This window comes from Carcharodon carcharias, chromosome 9 (genome assembly GCF_017639515.1).
Source record: "Carcharodon carcharias isolate sCarCar2 chromosome 9, sCarCar2.pri, whole genome shotgun sequence".
Classification (NCBI taxonomy): Eukaryota; Metazoa; Chordata; class Chondrichthyes; order Lamniformes; family Lamnidae; genus Carcharodon; species Carcharodon carcharias.
Window position 1 is genome coordinate 73,129,058 of NC_054475.1, and position 17,602 is coordinate 73,146,659.

General features: G+C 50.5%; 1 protein-coding gene across 1 annotated transcript in view; it reads right to left on the reverse strand.

Moving 5' to 3' along the window:
* LOC121282159 (gamma-aminobutyric acid receptor subunit beta-4-like) overlaps window positions 1-17,602 on the reverse strand; it is a 57,442-nt gene that overhangs the window by 38,313 nt on the left and 1,527 nt on the right. The window contains exon 2 of the mRNA XM_041195687.1: window positions 1,938-2,158. Within this exon, the coding sequence (XP_041051621.1) occupies window positions 1,938-2,158 (221 nt within the window). The remainder of the gene's footprint in view (window positions 1-1,937; window positions 2,159-17,602) is intronic.

Here is a 17,602-nt window from a genome sequence, read left to right on the forward strand (position 1 = left end):
CCCTGTCAAACACCTTCAGAATTTTGTATGTTCCAATGAGATCGCCTCTCATCCTTCTAAAATCCAGAGAATAAAGACCCAATTTACTCAGCCTCTCATCATAGGACAACTCCCTCATCCCAGGGGCCAATCTAGTGAACCTTCACTGTACTGCCTCCAATGCAAGTATATCCTTTCCAAATGTGGCGACCGTAACTGCACACAGTATTCCAGGCTGGGGTAGGCAGATTTTTGGTGTCTCAGGGAATAAGGGTATGGGGACAGGCAGAAAAGTGGAGTTGAAGCCCAAGATCAGCCATGATCATATTGAATGATGGAGCAGGCTCAAAGGGCCGAATGGTCTACTCCTGTTCCTATTTCTTATGTTCTTGTGGATCAAGGTGCAGAAGGAGAGAGCTGACAGGGGGATAGAGACAAAAAGCTGGGGAGGAAAGAGGAGGGGAGGAGGAGAGGGACAATGGAAAGGAGGGGAGGAGAGGAGTTGGGAGGATGAGAGGGGAGGAAAAGGGCAATGGAAAATCGGGAAGGGGAGGAGAGGAGCGGAGGACTATGGGAGAATGAGAGGAGCAATGGAAAGGAGGGGAGGGGAGGAGAGGAGCGGAGGAGTAGGGGAGGGAGAAAGAGGAAATGGAAAGGAGGGGGGAGAGGAGACTGGGACGAGAGGAGCAGAAGAGTAGGGGAGGAGGAGGGAAGCAATGAAAAGGAGGAGAAGAGAGGAGAGGAGGAGGGGAAGAGAGGGAAGGAGGAGGGGAGGGGGAGATGAGAGAAGCGGAGGATGATCGAAGGAGAGGGGAAGAAGAGGGGAGGGGGAGGGGAGGAGGGGAGGAGGGAAGGGGCAATGGGAAGGAGGGGAGGAGAGAAGCGGAGGAGAGAGGAGGAGGAGGGGAGGAGGAGAAAGGCAATGGAAAGGAGGAGAGGAGGAGAGTAGGAGGGGAGGAGATGAGCGAGGATAAGGGGAAGAGGAGGAGGGCAATGGAAAAGAGAGGAGGAGAGGAGGGGAGGCGGAGAGGGGCAATGGAAAGAAGAGGTAGAGGAGAATTTTCCGAAATTAAGATTTTCTAAAACTTGCAGAACAGTCGGAGTGGATTGGAAGTAAGCAAATGTAACACCGCCATTCAAGAAAGAATGAAGAGAGAGAGGGAGAGAAAAAGGGAACTACAGACCAGTTAGCCTGACATCGGTCATTGGGAAAATGCTGCAATCTGTTATTAAGTCTTAACAATATCCTTGGAGTATCACAGTGTAGTTAGGCGAAGTCAACACGGTTTTATGAAAGGGAAATTCTGTTTGAAGAATTTATTGGACTGAATTTCCACTCTTTTTAATATTGTTCCTTAACTGTGGGTTTCTAATTCTATGTAGTACACTGTTTATATTGAATCTTTGGTGAGAATTTCTCGTCCAATCATTTTGGCTCTTTAAGCACCGATTTGATTTGTGTGTTTCTCAACATTAATTCCCATTTGGTTTTCAGCTCCTTCAGCTACTGGTCATTTGGAAATGACAATTTGTCGTGTAGAAACATTCTTAACTTACAATTTGAACCAGATAATTAAATTGTGTCATAGAATGGTACAACACAGGAGGAGGCCATTTGGCCTATTGTTCCTGTGCTGATTCTTTGAAAGAGCTATCCAATCAGTCCCACTCCCCTGTTCTTTCCCCAGAAATCTGTAAAGTTTCAAATATTTATCAAATTATCCCATTCAAATTTGACAGTTATTATTGAATCTGTTTCTACCACCCTTTCCAGATCACAACAACTCATTAGAATAAAAATTCTTATCGTCTCCCCTTGGTTTTTATGCAAGTAGTTTAACTCTGCTTTCTCTGGTGACTGAGCTCCCTGTCAGTGTTAATTGTGGAGTTTAGTCAAGTGCACAGGCACTCAGGGCTGGGGGAATAATTAAATTGCATCCCACTCACTCACCACATACCTGAGTCCATACAACACGGTACCATCCGGATGCAGGCGGATCATGCGGTTTTTCACTGTCACTCCATGCAGGAAGGATTTCTTATCATTCAGGAAGTAGGTGTCTGGGAGCCAGAGCTGGTCGGCGACTCGATTGTCTAGAGTGAGGTTGAGTGGGAGTGCGGTATACGATAGGCGCTTGTCTCGCCAACCTTGTTGGAAATACATAGTGATGGTGTAATCCTGAAAAACAATAGCATGCAGGTGAATTCTACCTGCCCAGAAGCTCAAGCCCAAATTTTAAAAGAGTGATTTACAAAAGATCCCCCTTATACATGATAAAGTTCACTACAACAACAATTTGCTGCTGTTTTTGTTGTGCTATGGGCAACTGATCAATTATATCGAATCAGAAATACTAACAATAAATATCAGCTGTGTAGAAGCACTGTTGTCTATGACTCAAAGGGTGATGGGTTCGAGTGACACTGTGGTCTCGGAGACAGAGGGCTATGGGTACGAGTGGCACTGTGGAATCTGAGTCAGAGGGTGAAGGGTACAATTGACAATGTGGACTCTGAGTGAGAGGCTGATGGGTACGAGTGGCACTGTGGTCTCTGAGTCAAAGGGTGATGGGTATGAGTGGCACTGTGGTCTCTGAGACAGAGGGTGATAGGTACGATTGGCAATGTGGTCTCTGATTCAAAAGGGTGATGTTTCTCGAGAGACACTGTGGTCTCTGAGACAGAGTGTGATAGGAAAAAGTGGCAATCTGGTATCTGAGTCAGGGGGCGAAGTGTACAAGGGGCACTATGGACTCTGAGTCAGAGGATGCTGTGTAGGAATGGCACTGTGGTCTCTGAGTCAGAGGGTTATGGGTACCAGTGGCACTGTGTTCTCCGAGTCCGAGTGTGATGGGTACAAGTTCTACAGTAGTTTCTGAATCAGATGGTGATGGGTATAAGTGACACTGTGGCATCTGATTCAGCGGGTGATGGGTATAAGCGGCAGTGCAGTCTCTGAGTCAGAGACGACGGGTATGAGTGGCACTGTGGTCTCCGATTAAGTGGGTGATGGGTACAAATGGCACTGTGATCACTGATTCAGAGGGCTGTGGGTACGAGTGTCACTGTGGTCTCTGAGTCAGAGGGTGATGTGTGCAAGTGTCACTGTGGTCTCTGAGTCAGAGGGTGACGTGTACAAGTGTCACTGTGGTCTCTGAGTCAGAGGGTGATGGGTACAAGTGTCACTGTGGTCTCTGAGTCAGAGGGTGATGTGTACAAGTGTCACTGTGGTCTCTGAGTCAGAAGGTGATGGGTACACGTTGCACTGTTGTCTCTGACTCAGAGGGTGATAGGTACGTGTGGCAATGTTGACTTTGAGACAAAGGGAGATGGCTACGAGTGGCACTGTGGACTCTGAGTCAGAGGGTGCTGTGTAGGAATGGCACTGTGTTCTCTGAGTCCGAGGGTGATGGGTAAAAGTTCCACAGTGGTATCTGAATCAGAGGGTGATGGGTTCGAGTGACACTGTGGTCTCTGAGTCAGTGGGTGATGGGTACGAGCGGCAATGTGGACTCTGAGTCAGAGGTCGCTGGGTAAGGGTGGCACTGTGCTCTCTGAGTCAGAGGGTTATGGGTACAAGTTACACTGTGGAATCTGAGTCAGAGGATGATGGGCATGAGTTGCACTGTGGTCTCCGATTAAGTGGGTGATGGGTAAAATTGGCACTGTGGTCACTGATTCAGAGGGCTGTGGGTATGAGTGTCACTGTGGTCTCTGTGTCAGAGGGTTATGGGTACGAGTGGCACTGTGGTCTCTGAGTCAGAGGGTGATGGGCACGAAGGGCACTGTGGTCTCTGAGTCGGAAGGAAATGGGTACAAGTGGAATTGTGTTCTCCGAGTCCGAGGGTGATGGGTAAAAGTTCTACAGTGGTATCTGAATCAGAGGGTGATGGGTTCGAGTGACACTGTGGTCTCTGAGTCAGTGGGTGATGGGTACGAGCGGCAATGTGGACTCTGAGTCAGAGGTTGCTGGGTAGGGGTGGCACTGTGCTCTCTGAGTCAGAGGGTTATGGGTACAAGTTACACTGTGGAATCTGAGTCAGAGGATGATGGGTACAAGTGTCGCTATGGTCTCTGAGTCAGAGGGTTATGGGTACGAGTGGCACTGTAGTCTCTGTGTCAGAGGGTGATGGGTACGAATGGTACTGTGGTTTCTGAGTCAGAGGGTGATGGGTACATGTGGAACTTGGTCTCTGAGTCAGAGAGCTATGGGTACAACTGACATATTGTGGTCGATAAGTCAGAGGGTTATGGGTACGAGAGGCACTCTGGTCTCTGAGTCTTAGGGATATGGGTACGAGTGGCATTTGGTCTCAGAGTCAAAGTGTGATGGGGCACAAGTGGCACTGTGGTCTCTGAGTCAGTGGTCGATGGGTACGTGGAGAACTGTGGTCGCTGATTCAGAGGGCCATGGGTACGAGTGGCACTGTGGTCTCTGTGTCAGAGTGTTATGGTTACAAGTGGCACTGTGGTCTCTGTGTCAGAGGGTTATGGCTACGAGTGGCACTGTGGTCTCTGTGACAGAGGGTTATGGGTTAGAGTGGCACTGTGGTCTCTGAGTCAGAAGGTGATGGGTCCGAGTGGCACTGTGTTCTCTGATTCAGCGGGTGATGGGTACGAGCGGCAATGTGGTCTCTGAGTCAGAGACGATGGGCATGAGTTGCACTGTGGTCTCCGATTAAGTGGGTGATGGATAAAATTGGCACTGTGGTCACTGATTCAGAGGGCTGTGGGTACAAGTGTCACTGGGGTATCTGTGTCAGAGGGTGATGGGTACGAATGGCACTGTGGTCTCTGAGTCAGAGAGTGATAGGTACGATTGGCACTGTTATCTCTGATTCAAAAGGGTGATGTTTTCGAGAGACACTGTGGTCTCTGAGACAGAGTGTGATAGGAAAAAGTGACACTGTAGTACCTGAGTCAGGGGGCGAATTGTACGAGGGGCACTGTGGTCTTTGAGACAAGAGGGTTATGGGTACGAGTGGCACTGTGGTCTCTGAGTCAGAGGGCGATGGGCACGAAGGGCACTGTGGTCTCTGAGTCGGAAGGAAATGGGTACAAGTGGAATTGTGTTCTCCGATCCGAGGGTGATGGGTAAAAGTTCTACAGTGGTATCTGAATCAGAGGGTGATGGGTTCGAGTGACACTATGGTTGCTGAGTCAGAGGTCGATGGGTACAAATGGCACTTTTGTATCTTAGTCAGTGGGTGATTAGTACGGATTGGCACTGTGGTCCCTGAGTCAGAGGGTGATGGGTAAGAGTTGCACTGTTGTCTCTGAATCAGGGGACTATGGGTACGAGTAGAACTGTGGCCTTTGAGTCACAGGGATACGGGTACGAGTGGCACTGTGGTGCCTGAGTCAGAGGGTGATTGGTATGTGTGGAACGGTGGTCTTTGAGTCCGAGGGCTATGGGTACAAATGACACTGTGGTCTTTGAGACAGAGTGTTATCGGCTAGAGAATCACTGTGGTCTCTGAGTCAGAGGTCGATGGGTACGAGCGGCACTTCTGTATCTTAGTCAGTGGGTGATTGGTACAAGTGGCACTGTTGTCTCTGAATCAAAGGGATATGGGTACGAGTAGAACTGTGGTCTTTGTGACACAGGGGTATGGGTATACGTGGCACTGTGACCTCTGATTCAGAGAGTGATGGGTAAGAGTGGTACTGTGGTCTCTGAGTCAGAGGGTGATGGGTATGAGTGGCTCTGTGCTATGAGCCAGAATGCTATGGGTACGAGTGGCACTGTGGCCTGTGAGTCAGGGTGCAATCGGTCTGAGTGAAACTGTGGGCTCCGAGACAGAGGGTTACGGGTACGAGTGGTACTGCGATCTCTGAGACAGTGGGTGATGGGTACGAATGTTATTGTGTTCTCTGAGTCAAAGGGAGATGGGTATGAATGGCACTGTGGTTTCTGAGTCAGTGGGTGATGGGTGAGAGTGGCACTGTGTTCTCTGAGTCAGAGGGTTATGGGCATGAGTGGCACAGTGGTCTCTGTGTCAGAGCGTGATTGGCACGAGTGGCATAGTGGTCTCTGTGTCAGAAGATGTTGGGTAAGATTACCACCGTGGTCTCTGAGTCAGATGTCTTTGGGCACAAATGCCACTGTGGTCTGAGAGTCAGAGGTCAATGGGTACCAGTGCCACTGTTTTTTCCGAATCAGAGGGTGATGGATATGAGTGGCACTGTGGTCTCTGAGTCAGAGGGCTATGTGCACGAGTGGCACTGTGGTCTCTGATTCAGAGGACGATGGGTACAAGTGGCACTGTGGTCTCTGAGTCAGAGTGTGATGTGTACGATTGGCATTGTGATTTCTGAGTCAGAAGACGAGGTGCAGGAGTGGGTGTGGTCTCCGAGTAAGTGAGCGATGGGTACCAGAGGCACTGTGTTCTCTGAGTCCGAGGGTGTTGGGTACGAGTGGCACTGTGGTCTCTGAGTCAGAGGGTGATGGGTACGAGAGGCACTGTGGTCTCCGAGTAAGGGATTGATGCGTACCAGAGGCACTGTGGTCTCTCAGCCAGAGTGCTATTGTTAAGAGTAGCACCATGGTATCTGAGTCAGAGGGTGATGGGTATGAGAGGCACGGTGGTCTCCGAGTAAGGGAGTGATGTGTACCAGTGGCAATGTTGTCTCTCAGTCAGAGTGCTATTGTTATGAGTAGCACCATGGTATCTGAGTCAGTGGGTGAGTGGTATGAGTTGCAAAGTGGTCAGAGTCAGAGGGTTCCGAGTACGATTGACACTGTGGTCTCTGAGTCAGAGGTCGATGGGTACGAGTGGCACTTTTGTGTCTTAGTCAGTGGGTGATTGGTACAAGTGGCACTGTGGTCTCTGAGTCAGAGGGTGATGGGTACGAGTTGCAGTGTTGTCTCTGAATCAGAGGGCTATGGGTACGAGTAGAACTGTGGTCTTTGAGTCACAGGGGTATGGGTACAACTGGCATTGTGACCTCTGAGTCATAGAATGATGGGTAAGAATGATACCGTGGTCTCTGAGTCAGAGGGTGATTGGTACGTGTGGAACTGTGGTCTTTGAGTCTGAGGGCTATGGGTACAAATGACACTGTGCTATCTGAGACAGAGGGTTATGGGTATAAGTGGCACTGTGGTCTCTGTGTCAGAGGGTGATACGTACGAATGGCATTGTGGTCTCTGAGTCAAAGGGAGATGGGTCCGAGTGGCATGGTGGTCTCTGAGCCAGTGGTTAATCGATACGAGTGGCTCTGTGGTCTCTGAGGCAGAGGTTGATGGGTCCAAGTGGCACTTTTGTATCTTAGTCAGTGGGTGATTGGTATAAGTAGCACTATGATCTCTGAGGCAGAGAGTTATGTGCACGACTGGCACTATGGTCTCTGAGTCAGAGATTGATGGGTACGATTTGCACTATTGTCTCTGAATCAGGGGGATATGGGTACGAGTAGAACTGTGGTCTTTGTGTCAGAGGGTTATGATTACGAGTGGCACTGTGACCTCTGAGTCAGAGAGTGATGGGCAAGAGTGGTACTGTGGTCTCTGAGTCAGAGGGTGATTGGTACATGTGGAACTGAGGTCTTTGGGTACAAGGGCTATGGGTAGAAATGACACTGTGGCCTCTGAGCCAGAGGGTGATGGGTGCAAGTGGCACTGTGGTGTCTGAGTCAGAGGGTGATAGGTACAAATGGCATTGTGGTCATAGGGAGTCATAGGGAGATGGGTACAAGTGGCTCTGTGGTCTCTGAGTCAGTGGGTAATGGATACGATTGGAACTGTGGTCTCTGAGTCAGAGGGTTATGGGTACAAGTGGCACTGTGGTCTGTTAATCAGAGGGCCACGGGTGAGATTGGCATTGTTGTCTCTGAGTCAGAGTGCTATGGGTACGAGTGGCACTGGTCTCTGAGTCAGAGTGTAATGGATACGATTGGCACTGTGGTCTCTGAGTCAGAGGACGAGGGGCAGGAGTGGCACTGTGTTTCTGTTATTAGATAGTGATGGGTACAAGTTGCACCGTGTTCTCTTAGTCCAAGGGTGTTGGGTACGAGAGGCACTGTGGTCTCCGAGCAAGGGAGTAATGGGTACCAGAGGCACTGTTGTCTGAGTCAGAGTGCTATTGTTCCGAGTAGCACCATGGTATCTGAGTCAGAGGGTGAGAGGTATGAGTTGCAATGTGGTCTCTGAGTCAGAGGGCTATGTGCACGAGTAGCACTGTGGTCCCTGAGGCAGATGTTGATGGGTACAAGTGGCACTTTTGTATCTTAGTCAGTGGGTGATTGGTACAAGTAGCACTATGGTCTCTGAGTCAGAGATTGATGGGTACGATTTGCACTGTTGTCTCTGAATCAGGGAGCTATGGATACGAGTAGAACTGTGGTCTTTGTGTCAGATGGTTATGGGTACCAGTGGCTGTGTGATCTTTGAGTCACAGGTGTATGGTTACGAGTGGCACTGTGACCTCTGAGTCAGCGAGTGATGGGCAAGAGTGGTACTGTGGTCTCTGAGTCAGAGGGTGATTGGTACGTGTGGAACTGAGGTCTTTGGGTACAAGGGCTATGGGTAGTAATGACACTGTGGTCTCTGAGACAGAGCGTTATGGGCTAGAGTGGCACTGTGGCCTCTGAGCCAGAGGGTGATGGGTGCAAGTGGCACTGTGGTCTCTGAGTCAGAGGGAGATGGGTACGAGTGGCTCTGTGGTCTCTGAGTCAGTGGATAATGCATACGATTGGCACTGTGGTCTCTGAGTCAGAGGACGCGGGGCAGGAGTTGGAATGTGGTCTCCGAGTAAGGGAATGATGTTTTCCAGAGGCACCGTGTTCTTTGCTTCCAAGGGTTTTGGGTATGAGTGGCACAGTGGTCTCTGAGTCAGATGGTGATGGGTACGAGAGGCACTTTCGTCTCCGAGTAAGGGAATGATGTGTACCAGAGGCACTGTTGTCTCTCAGCCAGAGTGCTATTGTTACGAGTAGCACTATGGTATCTGAGTCAGTGGGTGAGTGGTATGAGTTGCAATGTGGTCTGAGTCAGAGGGTTCCGAGTACGAGTGGCACTGTGGCCTCTGAGTCTGAGGGTTATAAACGAGTGGCACTGTGTTCTCTGAGTCTGAGGGTTATAAACGAGTGGCACTGTGTTCTCTGAGTCTGAGGGTTATAAACGAGTGGCACTGTGTTCTCTGAGTCTGAGGGTTATAAACGAGTGGCACTGTGTTCTCTGAGTCTGAGGGTTATAAACGAGTGGCACTGTGTTCTCTGAGTCTGAGGGTTATAAACGAGTGGCACTGTGTTCTCTGAGTCTGAGGGTTATAAACGAGTGGCACTGTGGCCTCTGAGTCTGAGGACAAACGGCAGGAGTTGCACTGTGTTTCTCTTTTCAGAGAGTGATGGGTACCAGTGGAATGGTTTACTCTGTTTCAGTGGGTGATGGGTAGCAGAGGTACTGTTGTCTCTCAGTCACAGTGCTATTGTTATGAGTAGCACCATTGTATCTGAGTCAGAGGGTGAGGTGTATGAGTTGCAATGTGGTCTCTGAGTCAGAGGGTGATGGGTACGAGAGGCACTGTGGTCTCTGAGTCAGTGGGCCATGGGTTCGAGTGGCACAGTGTTATCTGAGTCAGAGGTCGATGGGGACAAGTGGCACTTTTGTATCTTAGTCAGTGGGTGATTAGTACGAGTGGCACTGTTGTCTCTGAGTCAGAGAGTGATGCGTACGGCTGGCACTGTGGTCCCTGAGTCAGATGGTGATGGGTATGAGTTGCACTGTTGTCTCTGAATCAGGGGACCATGGGTACGAGTAGAACTGTGGTCTTTGAGTCCCAGGGTTATGGGTACGAGTGGCACTGTGGTGTCTGAGTCAGAGGGTGATAGGTACGAATGGCATTGTGGTCTCTGAGTCATAGGGAGATGGGTATGAGTGGCACTGTTGTCTCTGAGTCAGAGGGCTATTGGTACGAGTGGCACTGGTCTCTGAGTCAGAGGGTTATAAACGTGTGGTACTGTGGTCTCTGAGTCAGTGGGCCATGGGTTCGAGTGGCACAGTGGTCTCTTAATCAGAGGGTTATGGGTACAAGTGGCACTGTGGTCTCTTAATCAGAGGGCCATGGGTGAGATTAGCACTGTTGTCTCTGAGTCAGAGTTGCTGTGGATACGAGTGGCACGGGTCTCTGAATCAGAGGGCTATAAACGTGTGGCACTGTGGTCTCTGAGTCAGAGTGTAATGGGTACGATTGGCACTGTGGTCTCTGAGTCAGAGGACGAGGGGCAGGAGTGGCACTGTGTTTCTGTTTTTAGAGAGTGATGGGCACCAGTTGCACCGTGTTCTCTGAGTCCGAGGGTGTTGGGTACGAGAGGCACTGTGGTCTCCGAGCAAGGGAGTAATGGGTACCAGAGGCACTGTGGTCTCCGAGCTAGGGAGTGATGGGTACCAGATGCACTGTTGTCTGAGTCAGAGTACTATTGTTCCGAGTAGCACCATGGTATCTGAGTCAGAGGGTGAGAGGTATGAGTTGCAATGTGGTCTCTGAGTCAGAGGGTTCCAAGTACGATTGGCACTGTGTTCTCTGAGTCAGAGGATGAGGTGTACTCGAGGCACAGTGGTTTTTGAGTCAGAGGGTGATTGGTGCGAGTGGCACTGTGGTCTCTGAGTCAGAGGTTTTTGGGATCGATTGGCACAGTTATTTCTGAGGCATTGGCTATGGGTACGATTGGAACTGTGGTCTCTGTATCAGAGGGCTATGGGTATGAGTGGCACTATTGTCTCTGAGTGAGAGGGTGATGGGTACGAGTGGCACTGGGGTCTCTGAGTCAGAGAGTGATGGGTAAGAGTGGTACTGTGGTCTTTGAGTCCAAGGGCTATGAGTACAAATGATACTGTGTCCTCTGAGACAGAGGGTTATGGGCTAGAGTGGCACTGTGGTCTCTGAGTCAGAGGGCCATAAACGAGTGGCACTGTGGTCTTTGAGTCTGAGGACGAAGGGCAGGAGTGGCACTGTGTTTCTCTTTTCAGAGAGTGATGGTTACCAGTTGCACTGTGTACTCTGTGTCAGAGGGTGATGGGTAGCAGAGTTACTGTAGTCTCTCAGTCAGAGTGCTATTGTTATGAGTAGCACCATTGTATCTGAGTCAGAGGGTGGGTGTATGAGTTGCAATGTGGCCTCTGTGTCAGAGGGTGATGGGTACGAGAGGCACTGTGGTCTCTGAGTCAGTGGGCCATGGGTTCGAGTGGCACAGTGGTCTCTGAGTCAGAGGTCGATGGAGACAAGTGGCACTTTTGTATCTTAGTCAGTGGGTGATTAGTATGAGTGGCACTGTGGTATCTGAGTCAGAGGGTGATGGGTACGAGTGGCTCTGTGCTATGAGCCAGAGGGCTATGGGTACGAGTGGCAATGTGGCCTGTGAGTCAGTGTGCAATGGGTATGAGTGCCACTCTGGGCTCTGAGTCAGAGGGTTATGGGTACGAGTGGTACTGTCGTCTCTGATTCAGAGGACTATGTGCATGAGTGGCACTGTGGTCTCTGAGTCATAGGGTTATGGGTACGAGTGGCACTGTGGTCTCTTAATCAGACAGCCATGGGTGAGAGTGGCACTGTTTTCTCTGAGTCAGAAGATGATGGGTAAGATTAGCACCGCGGTCTCTGAGTCAGTGGTCTTTGGGCACAAATGCCACTGTGGTCTATGAGTTAGAGGTCTATGGGTACCAGTGCCACTCTTTTTTCCGAGTCAGAGGGTATTGGGTACGAGTGGTACTGTGGTCTCTGAGTCAGAGGGCTATGGGTACAATGGCACAGTGGTCTCTGAGTCAGAGGTCGATGGGTACGAGTGGCATTTTGTATCTTAGTCAGTGTGTGATTGGTACGAGTGGCACTGTGGTCTCTGAGTCAGAGGATGAAGGGCAGGAGTTGGACTGTGTTTCTCTTTTCAGAGAGTGATGGGTACCCGTTGCACAGTGTTCTCCGAGTCCGAGCGTGTTGGGTACGAGTAGCACTGTGGCCTCTGAGTCTGAGGGTGTTGGGAACGATTGGCACAGTGGCCTCTGAGTCAGAGGACGAAGGGCAGGAGTGGCACTGTGTTTCTCTTTTCAGAGAGTGATGGGTACCAGCTGCACTGTGTTCTCTGAGTCTGAGAGTGTTGGGTACGAGTGGCACTGTGGCCTCTGAGGCAGAGGATGAAGGGCAGGAGTGGCACTGTGTTTCTGTTTTTAGAGAATGATGGTTACCAGTTGCACTGTGTACTCTGTGTCAGAGGGTGATGGGTAGCAGAGGCACTGTTGTCTCTCATTCAGAGTGCTATTGTTATGAGTAGCACCATTGTATCTGAGTCAGAGGGTGAGGTTTATGAGTTGCAATGTGATCTCTGAGTCAGAGGGTGATGGGTACTAGAGGCACTGTGGTCTCTGAGTCAGTGGGCCATGGGTTCCAGTGGCACAGTGTCCTCTGAGTCAGAGTTCGATGGGTACAAGTGGCACTTTTGTATCTTAGTCAGTGGGTGCTTGGTATGAGTGGCACTGAGTCAGAAAGTGATGGGTACGACTGGCACTGTGGTCCCTGAGTCAGAGGGTGATGGGTACGAGTTGCACTGTTGTCTCTGAATCAGGGGACTATGGGTACAAGTAGAACTATGTTCTTTGAGTCACAGGGGTATAGGTACGAGTGGCACTGTGACATCTGATTCAGAGAGTGATGGGTAAGAGTGGTACTGTGGTCTCTGTGTCAGAGGGTGAGTGGTACGTGTGGAACAGTGGTCTTTGAGTCTGAGGGCTATGGGTACAAATGACATGGTGGTCTTTGAGACAGTGTGTTATGGGCTAGAGTGGCACTGTGGTCTCTGAGTCAGAAGGTGATGGGTATGAGTGGCTCTGTGATTTCTGAGACAGAGGGTGATGTGTCCGAGTGGCACTGTGGTCTCTGAGTCAGTACGTGATGCGTATGAGTAGCTCTGTTCTATGAGCCAGAGGGTTATGGGTACGAGTGGCACAGTGGTCTCTGTGTCAGAGGGTGATACGTACGAATGGCATTGTGGTCTCTGAGTCAAAGGGTGATGGGTCCAAGTGGCACTGTGGTCTCTGAGTCAGTGGTTAATGGGTACGTGTGGAACTGAGGTCTTTGAGTACAAGGGCTATGGGTAGTAATGACACTGTGGTCTCTGAGACAGAGTGTTATGGGCTAGAGTGGCACTGTGGCCTCTGAGTCAGAAGGTGATTGGTGCAAGTGGCACTGTGGTGTCTGAGTCAGAGGGTGATAGGTACGAATGGCATTGTGGTCTTGAGTCGTAAGCAGCTGGGTACGAGTGGCTCTGTGGTCTCTGAATTAGTGGGTAACGGATACAATTGGAACTGTGGTCTCTGAGACAGAGGGTTATGGGTACAAGTGGCACTGTGGTCTCTTAATCAGAGGGCCATGGGTGAGATTGGCACTGTGGTCTCTTAATTAGACGGCCATGGGTGAGAGTGGCCCTGTGTTCTCTGAGTCAGAAGATGATGGGTAAGATTAGCACCGTGGTCTCTGAGTCAGAGGTCTTTGGGCACAAATGCCACTGTGGTCTATGAGTCAGAGGTCGATGGGTACCAGTGCCACTGTTTTTTCCGAGTCAGAGGGTGATGGGTACGAGTGGTACTGTGGTCTCTGAGTCAGAGGGCTATTTGCACGAGTGGCACTGTGGTCTCTGAGTCAGAGGACGAGGGGCAGGAGTGGATCTGTGGTCTCCGAGTAAGGGAGTGCTGTTTTCCAGAGGCACTGTGTTCTCTGATTCCGAGAGTTTTGGGTACTTGTGGCACTGTGGATCAGAGGGTGATGGGTATGAGAGGCACTGTTGTCTCTGAGTCAGAGGATGAAGGGCAGGAGTGGCACTGTGTTTCTCTTTTCAGAGAGTGATGGGTACCCGTTGCCCTGTGTTCTCTGAGTCCGAGGGTATTGGGTACGAGTGGCACTGTGGTCTCTGAGTCAGAGTGTGATGGGTACGATTGGCACTGTGGCCTCTGAATCAGAGTATGTTGGGTACGATTGGCACTGTGGCCTCTGAGTCAGAGGATGAAGGGCAGGAGTGGCACTGTGTTTCTCTTTACAGAGAGTGATGGGTACCAGTTGCACTGTGTACTCTGAGTCAGAGGGTGATGGATAGCAGAGGCACTGTTGTCTCTCAGTCAGAGTGCTTTTGTTATGAGTAGCACCATTGTATTTGAGTCAGAGGGTGTGGGGTATGAGTTGCAATGTGGTCTCTGAGTCAGAGGGTGATGGGTATGAGACGCACTGTGGTCTCTGAGTCATTGGGCCATGGGTTCTAGTGGCACAGTGGTCTCTGAGTCAGAGGTCGATGGGTAAAAGTGGCACTTTTGTATCTAAGTCAGTGGGTGATTGGTACGAGTGGTACTGTGGTCCCTGAGTCAGAGGGTGATGGGTACAAGTTGCACTGTTGTCTCTGAATCAGGGGACTATGGGTACGAGTAGAACTGTGGTCTTTGAGTCACAGGGGTACGGGTACACATGGCACTGTGACCTTTGAGTCAGAGAGTGATGGGTAAGAGTGGTACTGTGGTCTCTGTGACAGAGGGTGATAGGTATGAGTGGCTCTGTGCTATGAGCCAGAATGCTATGGATACGAGTGGCACTGTGGCCTGTGAGTCAGAGTGCAATGGGTATGAGTGAAATTGTGGGCTCCGAGACATAGGGTTAGGGGTACGATTGGTACTGTGATCTCTGTGACAGCGGGTGATGGGTATGAGTGGCACTGTGGTCTCTGAGTCAGAGGGTGATATATACGAATGTCATTGTGGTCTCTGAATCAAAGGGAGATGGGTATGAGTAGCACTGTGGTCTCTGAGTCGGTGGGTGATGGATGAGAGTGGCACTGTGTTATCTGAGTCAGAGGGTTATGGGCACGAGTGGCACAGTGGTCTCTGTGTCAGAGGGTGATGGGCACAAGTGGCAAGGTGGTCTCTGTGTCAGAAGATGATGGGTAAGATAACCACCGTTGAGTCAGAAGTCTTTGAGCACAAATGCCACTGTGGTCTATGTGTCAGAGGTCGATGGGTACCAGTGCCACTGTTTTTCCGAATCAGAGGGTGATGGGTACGTGTGGCACTGTGGTGTCTGAGTCAGAGGGCTATGTGCGCAAGTGGCACTGTGGTCTCTGAGTCAGAGGACGAGTGGCAGGAGTGAGTGTGGTCTCTGAGTAATTGAGCGATGGGTACCAGAGGCACTGTGTTCTCTGAGTCCGAGGGTGTTGGGTACGAGTGGCACTGTGGTCTCTGAGTCAGAGGGTGATTGGTACGTGTGGAACTGAGGTTTTTGAGTCCAAGGGCTATGGGTAGAAATGACACTGTGGTCTCTGAGACAGAGGGTTATGGGCTAGAGTGGCACTGTGGTCTCTGAGTCAGATGGTGAAGGGTACGAGTGGCACTGTGGTGTCTGAGTGAGAGGGTGGTAGGTACGAATGGCATTGTGGTCTCTGAGTCAGTGGGTAATGGATACGAGTGGAACTGTTGTCTCTGAATCAGAGGTTTATGGGTACGAGTGGCACAGTGGTCTCTGAGTCAGAGGGCTAAGGGTACGAATAGCACTCTGTGCTCTGAATCAGAGGGCCATGGGTGAGATTGGCACTGTTGTCTCTTATTCAGAGGGCTATGAGTACGAGTGGCATTGTGGTCTCTGAGTCAGAGTGTAATGGGTACAAAAACAGAATTACCTGGATAAACTCAGCAGATCTGGCAGCATCGGCGGAGAAGAAAAGAGTTGACGTTTCGAGTCCTCATGACCCTTCGACAGAACTTGAGTTCGAGTCCAAGAAAGAGTTGAAATATAAGCTGGTTTAAGGTGTGTGGGGGGGGAGGGAGAGAGAGAGAGAGAGAAAGAAGTGGAGGGGGGTGGTGTGGTTGTAGGGACAAACAAGCAGTGATAGAAGCAGATCATCAAAAGATGTCACCAACAGTAATGGGTACGATTGGCACTCTAATCTCTGAGTCAGAGGACGAGGGGCAGGAGTGGTACTGTGTTTCTCTTTTTAGAGAGTGATGGGTACCCGTTGCCCCGTGTTCTCTGAGTCCAAGGGTGTTGGGTACGAGAGGCACCGTGGTCTCCGAGTAAGGGAGTGATGGGTACCAAAGTGCTATTGTTCTGAGTAGCACCATGGTATCTGAGTCGGAGGGTGAGAGGTATGAGTTGCAATGTGGGCTCTGAGTCGGAGAGTTCTGAGTACGAGAGACACTGTGGTTTCTGAGTCAGAGGGTGATAGGTACGATTGGCACTGTGGTCTCTGAGTCAGAGGTTTTTGGTATCAGTTGGCACTGTCATTTCTGAGGCATTGTCCATGGGTACGAGTGGAATTGTGGTCTCTGTAATAGAGTGCTATGGGTATGAGTGGCAGTGTGGTCACTGAGTGAGTGGGTGATGGGTACGAGTGGCACTGTGGTCTCTGAGTCAGAGTGTAATGCGTACGATTGGCACTGCAATTTCTGAATCAGAGAACGAGGGGCAGGAGTGGTACTGTGCTTCTCTTTTTAGAGAGTGATGGGTACCCGTTGCCCCGTGTTCTCTGAGTCCGAGGGTGTTGTGTACGAGAGGCACTGTGGTCTCCGAGTAAGGGAGTGATGGATACCAGAGGCACTGTTGTCTTTGAGTCAGAATGCTATTGTTCCGAGTAGCACCATGGTACCTGAGTCAGAGGGTGATAGGTACGAGTGGCAGTGTGGTCTCTGAGTTAGAGGGCTATGGGTACAAATGGCACTGTGGTCTCTTAATCATAGGGCCATGGGTGAGATTGGCACTGTGGTCTCTGATTCAGAGGGCTATGGGTACGAGTGGCACTGGTCTCTGAGTCAGAGGGCTATAACGAGTGGCACTGTGGTCTCTGATTCAGAGTGTAATGGGTACGATTGGCACTGTGATCTGAGTCAGAGGACAAGGGGCAGGGGTGGCACTGTGTTTCTGTTTTTAGAGAGTGATGGGTACCAGTTGCATCGTGTTCTCTGAGTCCGAGGGTGTTGGGTACGAGAGGCACTGTGGTCTCTGAGTAAGGGAGTGATGGATACCAAAGTGCTATTGTTCTGAGTAGCACCATGGTATCTGAGTCGGAGGGTGAGAGGTATGAGTTGCAATGTGGTCTCTGAGTTGGAGAGTTCCGAGTATGAGAGACACTGTGGTTTCTGAGTCAGAGGGTGATAGGTACGAGTGGCACTGTGGTCTCTGAGTCAGAGATTTTTGGTATCAATTGGCACTGTCATTTCTGAGGCATTGTCCATGGGTACGAGTGGAATTGTGGTCTCTGTAATAGAGTGCTATGGGTATGAGTGGCAGTGTGGTCACTGAGTCAGAGTGTAATGCGTACGATTGGCACTGCAATTTCTGAATCAGAGAACGAGGGGCAGGAGTGGTACTGTGCTTCTCTTTTTAGAGAGTGGTGGGTACCCGTTGCCCCGTGTTCTCTGAGTCTGAGGGTGTTGTGTACGAGAGGCACTGTGGTCTCCGGGTAAGGGAGTGATGGATACCAGAGGCACTGTTGTCTTTGAGTCAGAATGCTATTGCTCCGAGTAGCACCATGGTACCTGAGTCAGAGGGTGATAGGTACGAGTGACAGTGTGGTCTCTGAGTTAGAGGGCTATGGGTACAAGTGGCACTGTGGTCTCTTAATCATAGGGCCATGGGTGAGATTGGCACTGTGGTCTCTGATT